Source organism: Brassica oleracea, chromosome C3, assembly GCF_000695525.1.
Source record: "Brassica oleracea var. oleracea cultivar TO1000 chromosome C3, BOL, whole genome shotgun sequence".
NCBI lineage: Eukaryota > Viridiplantae > Streptophyta > Magnoliopsida > Brassicales > Brassicaceae > Brassica > Brassica oleracea.
In genome coordinates, this window is record NC_027750.1 from 19,576,761 (window position 1) to 19,591,218 (window position 14,458).

The window sequence follows — 14,458 nt, forward strand, 5'->3', positions numbered from 1 at the left end:
GATTTATTTATTCAATGTTCTAAAAATAGATAGGCGGTAGTTAGGCGTCTTATAGATGATTATTGTTTAGAGAAATGTCAAGTCGCATTAGAGAAATGTCTAGTTGCATAGACCAATTTTTTAAAAAAAATTGATTTGAAAAAATTATTTTGCTCATACACGATTTGCCAACTAGGCGGACGCCTAGAGCAGTCTAGACCAATTTTTAGAACACTGCTTATATATATGGTCATCATTATCAGTAGAATAAGACATTGAATAGTGACCAAATGAATGAAGAGAAACTCTACGTTTCCTAATAATTTTTCGAAAATTTTACCATTCATGAGAAATAAGTTTTCCTTTTCATTCTTCATCATTACTTTGTTTATAGAGAATTATAGAACAAAACTATTCCTCGTTAAATTTAATAAAAAATCATCATTCTTAAAATTTTATTTCTATTCATTCTTTTTCACCGTTCTAGTGTTTATACGATGGTTATCAGTCACACCCGTTCGTTTCCTTTGTTCTTTATAACTGGAACAAATATATGCGGACATCCATTAGTTACGTGGCTATCTGTACATCAGTCCAAAGATTACAAAAATCATAAAAATCTCTTGAGGGGAAAACTAATCTTGAAGAATTTAAAGATGAGTACGATGATGATGATACTCCTCGTATGCTCAATAATTTTAATTACCACTCTCTTCCTGCAAAATAGGTCAACAGGGAAGAAAAGCAACGCACCGAAGTCACCACCGAGATTTCCGTTAATCGGAAACCTTCATCAACTCGGCCGCCACCCTCACCGATCACTATGTTCTCTCAGCCACCGTTACGGTCCTCTCATGCTTCTTCATTTTGGTCGTGTCCCTGTTCTTGTAGTCTCTTCTGCGGACGCGGCTCGAGACGTTTTGAAGACGCATGACAGGGTTTTTGCAAGCCGTCCATGGACTAAAATCACCGAGAAGCTTCTTTACAACGGGCGTGATGTGGCCTCAGTTCCATATGGAGAGTATTGGAGGCAAATGAAGAGTGTTTGTGTCGTCCATCTCCTCAGCAACAAAATGGTACGGTCATTTCGTGACGTGAGAGAAGAAGAGATCAGCCTGATGATAGAAAATATCCGGAAATCAAGTTCTTTGCCGTTGAATCTAAGCAAGCTCTTGTCGAGTTTAACTAATGATGTTATATGTAGAGTTGCTTTGGGAAAGAAATACGGCTGTGAAACAGATTTTAAGGAGTTAACAGAAAGGTTCTCGAGGCTATTTTGGGTACCTTTAGTGTGGGTACTTATGTCCCCTGGCTTGCGTGGATTGATTGGATCCGTGGTCTGGATAGTCAGCTAAAAAAGACAGGAAATGATTTTGATGAGTTCTTGGAGAAAGTTTTGGACGATCATGTAGATGGTGACAGAGATGGGACTGATTTCGTGGATGTATTGCTAACCATTCAGAGAGATAAGAGCGTTGGTTTCCAACTCGACCGACTCAGCATAAAAGCAATAATATCGGTAAATGAAAGAAAATATGAATTCAGATTCAATGATGCTTCAGTGTATTAACACATTTCTTGTTCTGCTTTTTTTCAGGATGTTTTTGTGGGTGCTACGGACACTTCGTACACACTTATGGAATGGGTGATGACTGAGCTTTTACGTCACCGAGAGTGTCTTAACAAACTTCAAGAAGAAGTCCGTACGATTTGTAAGGGGAGATCGAGTGTGTTAGAAGAAGACATTCAAGACATGAAGTATTTAAAAGCTGTGATCAAAGAGACCCTTAGGCTACATCCTCCACTTCCATTGATGGCTCCTCATGAATCAACACATGATGTTAGATTAAGAGAATACGACATACCCGCAGGGACACAGGTACTGATCAGTGCTTAGGCGATCGGGAGAGAAGCTTTGACGTGGGGGTTGGACGTGGAAGACTTTAGACCGGAGAGGCATTTAGATTCTTCTGTTGATTTCCGTGGTCAGGATTTTGAGCTGATCCCGTTTGGAGCTGGGAGAAGAATTTGCCCAGCAATATCATTCGCTGTTGTGTTGAATGAGGTAGTGTTGGCTACTTTGGTGCATCAATGATTGGAGGTTACCGGTTGAATCGACAGAAGATCAGACCAATGTTGCTGAATAAACGGGTCTTGCGATTCACCGCATGTTCCCCCTTTATGCCATTGCATCATCTACTACTTGAGTTTTGACTTATATATATATATTTTTTTGGCGACGCCCATCTTCTAAAATCAAGTGGTAGGCGGATCTGAGTCGTTCCGAAGAGACGCTCTATCCGCGCTGGATCTGATCTATATGGGGAAAAAGAGTACCGCTACATCTCGCCTCCTTAGCGAGAGAATCTGCACGTAAATTCCTAGTACTGGGTATGCGGGTGATGCTGAGCTCCGAAAAACCGTCTCTTAGAAGTCGGAAAGAAACTAGCTCAGAGGCAAAGGCCGGCCAGTCGGTAGGGTTTGCAATCATGTCCACCAGGTCAGAGCAATCCGTCTCCATTTGAACCGCGGTGCAATGTAACTCTCGTAAACAAGACATCACCCATATAAGTCCTTCCATCTCTGCATAGAGGGCTGAAAGACTTTTCCGGCATCCTTGTAATCCAAATCTTTCAACTCCCATTGGGTCCTTGTAGAACCACCCTAGTCCACTGACCGTGCCATCATCGATCCATGACGCATCGATTTGACATGTCGGGCGTTGGGGGGCCACAGGGAGAGTCAAGGTAACTGATGGAGCAGATCGTGTCTCCTCTTCCTCTTCGTCCTCGGGTAAGTTCGCTTTCCTACAGCATTCGGCTTCGACGGAAGCTAGCTGAAGGGTGTCAATGGGTGATACCTCTCTACCATTGAACAATTTATCGTTACGTGCCTTCCAAATGTACCATAAGATCCATGGAAAGGTTTCAATAAGTGGTTCCATATAGGTCACGTTTTTCTTCTTCCAAAATAGGAAGTGATAAACAGATGTACTCGGGAAGTACTTATGTCTTATATATATAAATGGTTTAATATGTTATCTTTAAATACAAAGTTAATTATGCATCATATCATTATGAATATCTACTTTTCTAGTATATTAATTATAAAGTTATAGATAAATAAATAATGTTTTGTATAATAGGACAAATTTCTTAAAAGAACATAAAATAGGTTTTTTTAACCAAAAAATTGCATAAACAGAAAAATGGCCAAAAGAGATTTTATTAAACATGTAAAAAATTATTTTACTCTTACTTTATAGATATATCAATATAAAATTTAATTAAATAAATAATAAAAAATACTAGACACCATGTAGTGGTTATGGTTGGATATGGATGAATGAATATGGGAACGAACAACTCTTGGAATTGAGAAACAAAAAAATCGTATCTTTTTTGCACACAGAACTGAAGGCATTAATTTGCGCAATGGACACCATGCTTCAACACACAAACTGCCAGAACTTTGGGACAGACGGCAAGGATATTTAATCGATGATTGAGGACCCGAAAGCATGGCTGAATTTCTCGACGAAGCTAGGGGAGGTAACAATCCTTAAGAGACGATTTCTAGATTTCAAGATTTTCCACATGCTAAGAGAGCATAACTCGACAACATATGGTTTATCTAGGATAGCTCAGACTTTTTACTGTGATTTAATTTTTGTTGGTTGTTTTATTCCGGTCTAGATTTCCAGACAACCTCTAGTTTGAGTAATATAATAGCCTTTTGATGTCAAAAACAATAATAAAATAATAATTTTTAATATATTTTGGAAAATAAACATATATTAAATTATTCTAAACAATGCGAAAATATTCTTACCATCAAAAATGAAAAACTGAACTAATGCGATAAATAAAATCATTCCAATTTGGTTTAACAAGAATTAAAAAATATGTACTTTAATTTGAAAAATATATGTCACTCAATATACCCACAAAATGATTAATTGGATTAATCTAGTTTCTTATATCCAAAATCAAAGATCTAACAAATAAATATAAAATATGAACTAATTGCTACAATTTACTTCGTTTTTAAAATATATGTATGAGATTTCAAAATATTATCGTTATATTCATTTGTGTAATTTTGAATCGATTAACACTTTAGTTTAATCTTTTCAATTTGATTTTGAAAATAACATATATATTACGTTATACATAATCTTACTAAAATATATTTAGATATGTAAGAGAATAACCAATCTTAATGTAAATAACATATAATGTTTTTAATATATTTAGAAAAATATAACGTTTGAATTCGAAGAAATTGATGCAATCTAATATATCCAAGTGGTAATCAAACCAATTAGATGTTATATATCGAAAATCACATGTCTATTAAAACATATTTTTTTTTGTCAGCAAACAACATAATATTATTAATATAAATTTTAAAATGATTAATTGTTTTTTAAAAAGCTTTATAATTAAAGTTAAAAGAACAGTTACATGAAGTGAAAAACAAGTAGGACATGAAGCACTTAAGCTAACAACAAGCATAAAGATAGAAAAAAGAACACAAGTTCTAGATGATAAACCTTTAAAAGTTGGAGGGAGTGAGAAAAAAACAAATGATTTGAAAATAAAAATAAACTAATTTATTATTATAATATATTTATTTTATAAATATTTATATCCGTGAATGAGCACGGAAAAATCACCTTGTAGCCATAATTTATTAAGTCACTTACTTTTTATTTATTTTAATAAATAATTGGGAGCCACTTATATGGATTAAACTTAAATTAGCATTATTACATAAATATACTTTGTATTTTAGTTTTTTAGGTCAATTAGTTAAACAGTCAATTATTAAATTTTTGTGTGTGTTATAGAAGCAAATTTCCCAATCTTTTATCTCATATAATAGTTATCTCACTAATTCATCCATATTTTACCTCTTGCCACCGGTAAAATCATTCAAAAATAGAGCATACCCTAGAAACCTGTAAACGTTTTTCTCATTTCTATTTTTTCTGCAAAACCAAAACAGAATACATGGCTGACTGGATTAAATAGACTATGTTTAATAGCCCATATAAAGCCCTGACGCGTCGTCAATAACAATGGTCTCGATATGGAGATAGAGGAGAAGCATAACCCTAATTCTCATGAACGTCTCAGACCAAGAGATACACCCGAATCCTGGTCCGAGCTTTCTCATGATCTCGTGATTTCTGTTTTCAAACGCCTCAGCTTTGCTAATTTCCGACGAGCAAAATCGGTATGTTCGTCGTGGCACTCTTCTTCGAGACAATGCGTGCCCAAAAACCAGACCCATTGGCTGGTTCTCTTCCCCGAAGACAACCACAGCGACAGCAATTCTTGCACGTTGTTCAATCTCGAGGAAAAAGATAGACTTTACAGAACACAAGATCTTGGTCTGGAATTCGCAAAGAGTTTTTGTATGGAGACCTACGGAAGCTGGCTCTTGATGTGCAACCGTATGCATAATCTCTACATTGTGAATCTCTTTACACATGAGAGGATCGATCTACCTCCTGTGGAGGCACAGCATGGAGTGACAAAGATGGAGCGAACCTTAGATGATGACGTGTTTCGCATTACGAGCCACAACGGAAAAGAGTACAAAGGTATTCGTCTACGATCGCCAGTGCTTTGGATTGATGAGAAAACCAGAGAATATGTTGTGTCGTGGGAGCTGCGTGGATTGTGCGTAGTTTATTCGAGAAAAGGAGATGCCTCGTGGAATCAAATTCCTGAAACCTCAAGCTGCTGTGACATGGTTTACAGGGACTCCAAGCTTTACTTCTTAAGCTTGTTTGGTCAGTTCAGAATCTTCGATTTTTCTGGAGAATTTCCACAACAAACCTTTCAGTGTGGGGTTATTGTGGAAAGATTTCGGTTAGGTATCCAACTTCGTCAACGAAGTAATTCCTTGAGCATTGTTGCTACCAAACTTGTAGTCACAGTAACAGGAGAAGTCCTCAAGGTTGAAAAACTGTGGAGATCGAGGTCTGAAACCTGGCCCTTCCGTGTTTTCAAGGTCTATTCATCAGGATTCCTGAAGAAACATAATCTGATTTATTCTTTGGGTGACGAGTCAATGCTTTTGGATCAAGGCATCACAGTTCTCGCCAATGACACTGATGGATTCATTAAAAACTCCGTCTACTTCAGTGTTAGTCATGGAAAGGACGTACATGACATATTTCTTTTTAACCTCGAGACACAGAAAACAGAGCTGTTGCACAAATTTGATTGTTCTTCAGTTCAATTCCCTAGAGCTCGATGGTTCTTACCAAGTTTTAGGCTAACGTGATTAATCTTAAATATGTTCTACTCTTCAATAAATATGTTGTTTACTCTATCTAGCTAGTGATGATCTCAACTGTGTTTCTTACCAACGAATGTCCCAAACTATTTCAGGCTCCCAACTCTATTTGGTTCTGCAAAGTTGGCCTCACCGAAACCACACTCATAAAGTTAGTTGACTTTGGCTTTGTTTTGTTTACAGACCAACAACCCCTTGAGTTGTCTATGTCTCAGCTCCAAAATAATCTTCCCCAAACCAAGGAAAGGCTGAAACCATGATTTCTACCAAAATTTTTAATACCTTTCCCCGAAAACAAATATCGCTTTAGCGTTCTTTTTGTTTTGTTTTGCCAAAGTCGGTCCATATTGCTGTTGTGAAGTTCACCGCTCCTCCTAATTGAATGCCTTAAGCAACAGCTAAACTATTTTCATGTGCTATTCGGATGTCATTCCACTACAGGTTCACGCACTAAACTATTTGTCATGTGTCCTTAGAATGGCTTCCCTTTGATGTAAATTTTGGCCATCTTCTGGATGTGATAAAAACTGCAAGTCTGCCTAAGAAAATGAAAACAAAAATCCTTGGGTTCTCCAGATAGTATGGACGATCATAAATGTTGGGAACTCCAGGAGTGAAGTCTGTGAAGAATCCTATAAGAGTACGAAGGTTTCCTTGTGTTCACTAAGGTCAATCAACCAGAGTATATATAGGTATCCCTAATACATAAGATCTAGATACACATATAATATAAATACATAAATAAATAAATAAATAAATATATAGATATAACACCCTCTTAAATTTTTTTTTTTTTTTTTTTTTGATTAAGCTGGAGTATCCCAGACCTATGATGGGGCCCAGACTAATCCCCATGGGAAGATGCAGCCCACGGATAGATCACCCTCTCAAATTGGAGAGTTAAGATCAAAAACTCTCAACTTGGAAAAAAATTTCTGAAAATGTTTACCTTTTAGAGTCTCCGCGAAAACTTCAGCCAGTTGAATATTTTAAAAACCTGGTTGGTAATAATGGAGCCGTTCACATCTCATATCAATTGGCAATCATTGTCAACATGCTTTATATGCTCGTGAAAGACTGATTAACCATTAGATATAACGCACAATCTGAGCCGTATAATATCTTCCTCATAGAGATGTCTGAAAGAAGAATAAAGGAACCTATCATATTAAAATGGTTGTACTAAAAAAAAATATAAACAGAACATGTCCCCTCTATATTAATTGAGGATTTTAGAAAAGTTGTAATCTTAATTTGGTACTAATTTAAAAATAATTTTGCTTATGTGTTAATTCTTTAATTTTTTTAATTGCTGATGTGACATTATTACAAAGAATTTAACCAAACTTAGAGCATGTTTAATGGAAGGTTCTTGGGGTGGAGTTCTTAACGGAATATAAGAACCCGTCTCTTGACTTCATTATCTTAGTGTAATATTAGCTCTAGCCTAATACATATGGACCAAATCATTTACTACCCAATTCAACATTCTCTCATACAAAAAAACACCACCAAACCTCATGAGTGTAAAGTAATGATAAATCAAATATGTAATATAGATTTCCATAGGTAATGTTTTGATCAAAACTGACCACATACATTAAAAACTAAGAAATGATATTGGCCCTATCGATTGCTATTCAAAGTTTCCTCAGCATAATAAATAGAAAATTGTCTTTATATTATGAGTAAGGTTCTTTAGCTGTCAAACGTTTCTTCCAAAATCTAAACCTACGCCGTAAAGAAATGAAGAACAAATCACAAGAGAATTAGACAAATCATAGAACGACAATACACTATGCATGTTTTCATTCGAAAAATATTTGAAAACCATATCAGTGGAAAATATAATTAATATATGGTTTGTCTATTATTGATGTTGGTTAAGAATCATTTTTATTTCAATTGAACAGAACCATACTTTTTTTTTGTCAATGTGTGTCCATAATGGATAAACAACCAAACCGGTTGTCGAGAAAGAAATTGTCAACATCTGAGAACACAGAAATAAAAGTGCCAGTAGACACATAACAATCAAACAAAGAAAAACGAATACGTATAGAATTCTTCCTGCTCAAAGGTCTTCATGGATCGTCAAGGTACATGATAGCTGGGCTCCTAGATAGCGTGAGATGCTTCCCTTCTGATACTAGCATCCAACCATCTTGGCCCATTCGCTGATAGGTAAGATTAATGCCACTGACTTTGTAGGGCATTTGTTGCAATAGTCGAGGCCACTCTATTACATTCCTTTAGTACTAGTATGTGGTGACACTTCAGATGGTCCAACGCTTTCCTAAGCCTCTTCCATAAGGTGTGTAAATTCCAAGGTCCCGCGCAAAGACTGTGGGAGCTGAGAGGAGGATGTCTCAAGAATCACTCTGTTTATCTTCAAGTCACTAAGTGCCTCTGAAGTCCATACATGAGCGATCAAGTCTGCTTCCAGTTGAGAACGAACACCCACAAAGGAACGTCTGCTATGTAAGACCGCTTCCCCACCTGAATCCCTTAATATCGATGCTGCCCCACTTGTGCTGTTACTTGCTGACCAAGCAGAACCCACATTGCATTTGACATCAGTGGACGGTGGTTTTTTCCATGAATGTGAGTCTACGACCTCCAACTCCATTGCAGGAGGGTCTACCGGAACATATGCATTTAGTTGGAGCCAGACCGAGGCCTCCTCCAATGCCTTGCTAAGAATAGCTTCCGCATTATTGCTCCGTTGCTCAAAACAGAACAGGTTGCGGTTCTTCCAGATATGCCAAAGGATCCATGGGAAAGCAAGATGCGGCTTTGGATCTACTGAACTCTTTTTACTACAAGCGAGAAGATAGTGAACGTTTAAGAACACTGATGTGGGAGAGAAACCAGCTCTGGTAATGGAATCGACGATCGTTCCCATACTTCTTTCGCTGATGGACAGTGGAAGAGCATATGGCAGATAGATTCTGGGCCTTGGCGACACAGAGGACAGCAAGGATCTATCGGAATACCTCGTGAGCATAATTGTTGTTTCACTGCCAGAGCTCCTGACATGAAACGCCAGAGAAAGTGTCTTAGTTTAGGAGATGTTTTTGATTTCCAAAGTCCCGCCAAAGTTGGTCTTTTAATGTTAGAATGAAAAACAAAATATGTATTACCGTGATACACACATACAGAATATGTAAGTATATATAATTTATGTATTTTTCTATTAAAAGAAATAAATAAATATACAAACATAAAACAAATGATTATATATATAGAATACTTGTGCTTGCTACACAATACTTCAGTAGGTAAATATGGTAATTTATACTTAATACTAAAAAATACTTTGGCACCAAGCAAGGAATTGCCTAATTCTTTTTTGTACTTAAGGAAAATGTTAATAATTGAATTTCATAGTAGTTAATGCTAATGAATGTATCACTTTAACCTAACTATCAATCTTATATAAACTATGTTCTAGATAAGTAAGTTGTATTTGTTTTGAAGGCCGATGTTTTTTATTAGATCAAAACAGAGTATGTTATTTGTCCTTTTTAATCTTTTGGAATTGTTATTTTCGGTAGTTTTGTTTATTAATATTATGATTTATCTAATAGTTATTTTGATAGTTAAATCAAATAGATAAAACATCTTATATATTAAAATAGAAGTCATAACCTTGATACATGTGTGATTTTTTTTTTAAAATGGACCTAATGGATCTATTCCTATAAAGTCATGTTACTTTTAATCTCTAATCTTATCATTTAAATTTTGGGCCTACCAGAAATTTTTATTGGGCTATCAATAATTGGATTTAAACAATAGATGATCTACTGAATTTATAGATAATATAAATTAAATATATATAATTTAATGTTGTAATACTATATGTTAAATATTTAAATATTTATTGATGTTAACTTTTAAAATTGTAAAGATTTTTTTTTTAAATAACAAAAATCAGATTATCTAACAATGATTAATCTTTACTACCTTAAACCAATGAAAACAAATTTTAAACTATATAGTTTATTTTAAAAATTAAACAAAAACTATATGTTTAATTATTTATTCGATAATATAAATCTATGAAGCGAAAATTTTAATTTTTTAAATTTTTTCTAAATTTGTGAAATGTTACAATATCTTTGAATATGACAATAAAACAATATTTTACTAATCTTTATATATATAGTTACGATTTTAATAATGAAATAATAATCCGAAAATATATATATAGAAGAAGATACAAATACATGTGAAAGTTTGAAACAATCTATTCAATGAAAAAAACATACCGTAAACTTATTATATTATATATACCAATTTAGAATTGAAAACAAAATATTTATATAAAAATAAATGAAAACAAAAATCCTCACGGTTGTGCGGGTCGAGATCTAGTCCTACTTAAAAATTAGAGTACTGTTTAATAAATTCAAATTTTAATCATACAAAATTAAATTGAAAAAATGTTACAAAGATAAATATAGTTTAAATCTTTTGGTATAAAATAAAATAAACCAAAAATCCACAGTATATAAACCGAACCAAAGTAGATATAATTATAATATGGCATCTTTAGTAAACCAAAATACCAAAAAACTGAACCAGAACCGGAATCAGACCCAAATTCGTACTGAACAGCCTTATTTTGGATATATAATTGTTACACCCTTCTTATCCCACGTAATGCGTGGGTATCAACCTAAGCTAGTATAACGAATAAGTTAATGAATAACCTGTTTGTAAAATGTATGCGTAAAAAATGAAAAAAAATATCTAGCATATTAAAAAAGGTTGTTTAGACGAACATGTGAACTGTGCAATATAACAATTAAGCTAGTATTATAACATTTTTGTTAGATTTAGTGTAGCTTATAGTTGAATACATAATCAATTGTTAACATAAACAGTTATGTTAGGCATTAATGTAATTATTATATGTTGTGACTACATGCTTTATACTTTGCCTAACCAGAGGTGTGGTGAATGTTGATTTGTTTGTTTGTATTAAATCGTCGATATCTGCAGTATCTCGTGGACTCAAGTCGTTGAGCTTGTTCTCTAATTCGAGAGTCCTTATGGAGCTTGTTAGTTCCCGAAGCTGTTGTGTGGAAGTTGAAGGTGTTCTTCGTGACATCCAAGTTCTACGTGAAAGCTTTGTATCTATCTCCTTTTCTTTTATGTCAAGGTTATGTAATTCAGAGGCGGATAGTATAGCTAAAGCCGCTCTGCTCTCGATATTATGCCTCTTGTTGGCTAAACTCTGATTTTGCTTAATGAATGGTCTGCCCCCAAGAAAAAAAATCAATCGTTGAAGAGGTTGTTTCAAAGATTTTGGAATTGGAATTCTTTATTTGGTTCTGTGACCCACAAGCATGATTTTTTTTCTCTTTTTTTCTTTTCCCACAAGCATGACTCCACTCATGGATTCCGAACTAATTGTGGTTTTAGAGGCGCTTTGATTAATTAAGTGATTAGAACTCAAGGATGATTGGTTTATGGTTTTAAAGATTGAACAGAATACCAGCCATTCGTGTTAAACGATGAAGCTTAATCTCTCGGTCTAGGCAGTCTTATACCCTTGTTGTCGTGTCGACTGACTTTTCTAATTGTCTTTGTATAAATTCTTCCAACGGCCCTTCTTTTCTACAAGAACCTTTAATCTAACGCCCTTTTTTCTACACGAAGAGACTTGGTTTCACACATCCCCACACATAATAGTGAAAAAGACCTCCAGCTTTTGTAACAAGTTAGTTTTTTTTTTTTTCCATCTGAGTATTATTATTTATGGACAAAGTCCAGAAAGCAAAGTCCATACAGAACAAGACCAAGGCCCAACCGAAAAAACTAAAACAAAGAAAAAACATAAGGAAAAGCCCAAAACGAAGGCCCATCCGGGCTTCACCGAAAACCTAACACGTCGAAAGACAGGTGTTAGAACCTCAACAACGAGGCAACACGTGTCATTAACTCCCTTCGTATTCTCCTCCTCCGGAGAGACACGAATCGTTTCGCCGGAACCTCGCCGGGAAACACAGCTAACTTCCCATTTTCTTCACCGCCCGACGTCTCCATCGGACTAAACTTCTCGAAACCACCGGAATCACCCGGGACCACCACGACGAAAGGAACCTCCAACGACTATGTTGGAAGGTAAGGGAAATTCATCGTCTGTAACACATACCTTTGTGTTCGTTCTTCAGAGAGCTTCAATCGATCTAAATCGAGATCTCTTCCAGGAGCCTAACCACCGAACACAAGGCAGAAACTTCTACCGCTTCAGATCTTAACCGTAAACCATTCAAAATCGCTACCCTGGTTCCAGCCGACATCACTAGAGTGAAAAGTGAATCGCCGGAGTCAATAAGCCAGCCATATCGTGTTGTAGGAACCACTATATGCTGGAACCAAAAGCCCGAACCTCGGGAAACCTTCACCGAAAGTAGAAACCAGTGAGATAAAGGGATGAACTCCCTCGCTTTTTCTCTCAAAGGATCTGATCAAGATGATCAGACAATAAAAGAGAGATTGAGTTTTCTCATCATCTCCTCCGTGAAAGATTTAGATAGAGAACGGAGAAGAGAGAGAAAAAAAATTTGTTTCCAACAGCTTAATATGGGCAGATACGTTAGTTTAAATAACTAGTTAAATACTTGAACAAGGAAAAAAAAATCAACATTCAAATAAAGAGGTCCATGTGATAGCTCATAGCATTGATGGAGTTAGTTGTAAACACCATTATTTGCGCCTGACTTTAAAAGTCAACCATCTTTGGCGTATATATCTCTTTATTTTGACTAGAACTTCATGGCAAATATGAGATGCTTGGGTTTTAGTGGGTAGGTGCGCCCGTATTTTACATTTTATAATAAATTTAGTAAATAAAAATACCATAAAACTTAAGGGTGGTCACGAATAGGATATCTGAGATTTTTGAGGTATTTGTGATCTGATCCGTTTCGTCTGAGTAATCAGTTCCGATTTGATCAGTAGCTACTCGGATATTCGATGTCCCGTTAAACTTAAGGGTGGTCATGAATCGGATATCCGAGTTTTTTTTAAGTATTCGTGATCTGGTCCGTTTCGTCTGAGTAATCAGATCCGATTTGATCCGTAGCTACTAGGATATTCGATGTCTCAGATATCCAAAAATTTATAAAAATTTAATTAGATCTGTAAAAATAAATTAAAAATTAAAAATTAAATTAAAAAGTAATATAAAATAAAAATATGTATTACAAAACTAAAAATATATTTACTTTTTAAGTCTAATAAATAATATGATAAATTTAGTAAATAAAAATACTCTAAAACTTATATAAAATATAATATTAATATAAATTATATATATAATTCTCTAAATATATATATATATATATATATATGCATATAACGGATCAAATATCCATTTTTAAAAATATTACTATTTGTGATTTATTTCGTTTCTTAAAGATATTGTATACTATTATTATTTTGTTTCATAGAGTTACGAATATCTAGATTTTGTTGTTCGAATTGAAACAGATAACAAATCGAATCAAAATTTACGAATATTTTGCTTACCCCTAAATTTTACATTCCTGATCCAGGGTACATACTGTATATATAGTAATAACTATGCAATTATGCAATTTTCTAGTTAACGTAAATAATGTATTAGTAGTTTAAGTAGTATAAAGTATTCCTAGTCACCAATAATAAGGATTATTTTGAACAAGATGGCTGAGAAAATAATTATTCTTACCATTGAAATGAAATTAATTAAAATTACTATTTATCTAGTGAACATTGAACATCGTTGTTGATCCGTTGTAATCCATCAATCCTATTCCCTTTTTTAGTTTATAAAATCAAACTTTCAACAGTTTGACTATAATCATTTATTTAATTTCTTACATATATTGAAAACAATGACTTAATCGAAGGAATCGAATATGAACACAAGAAGTTAGCAAGTGCTTTTCAATGCAAGAAGAACAAGCAAGTGCTTCTTATAAAATTTACTTAAATTTATATGCGAACTTGAGAATTGTTATTTCGAAATTTGACAAAGTAAGCGGCCAATATTTAAAATTTGGAATGAATTGTTTTTTAACAGAAAATTCAAAGTGACGACTGATTCGCCTCTAGCAGTCAACGAAATGAGTTTGCAGATTTATAAAAGACAAAACATTTTAGATAATGC

At 34.5% G+C, this 14,458-nt stretch overlaps 1 protein-coding gene and 1 pseudogene across 1 annotated transcript; both read left to right on the plus strand.

The window, feature by feature from the left end:
* Window positions 1-563: 563 nt before the first annotated feature.
* LOC106329564 lies at window positions 564-2,186 on the plus strand (annotated as a pseudogene).
* A 2,829-nt stretch (window positions 2,187-5,015) lies between these two features.
* On the plus strand, window positions 5,016-6,279 carry LOC106330056 (probable F-box protein At4g22165). The gene has a single exon (XM_013768618.1). The coding sequence runs from the start codon at window positions 5,074-5,076 to the stop codon at window positions 6,277-6,279; it is 1,206 nt and encodes a 401-aa protein (XP_013624072.1). The 5' UTR covers window positions 5,016-5,073.
* Window positions 6,280-14,458: the final 8,179 nt, after the last annotated feature.

What these genes read in the sequence shown, in the direction of transcription:
- LOC106330056 (XM_013768618.1), top strand. Translation starts at nt 5,074, where the DNA reads ATGGAGATAGAGGAGAAGCATAACCCTAATTCTCATGAACGTCTCAGA.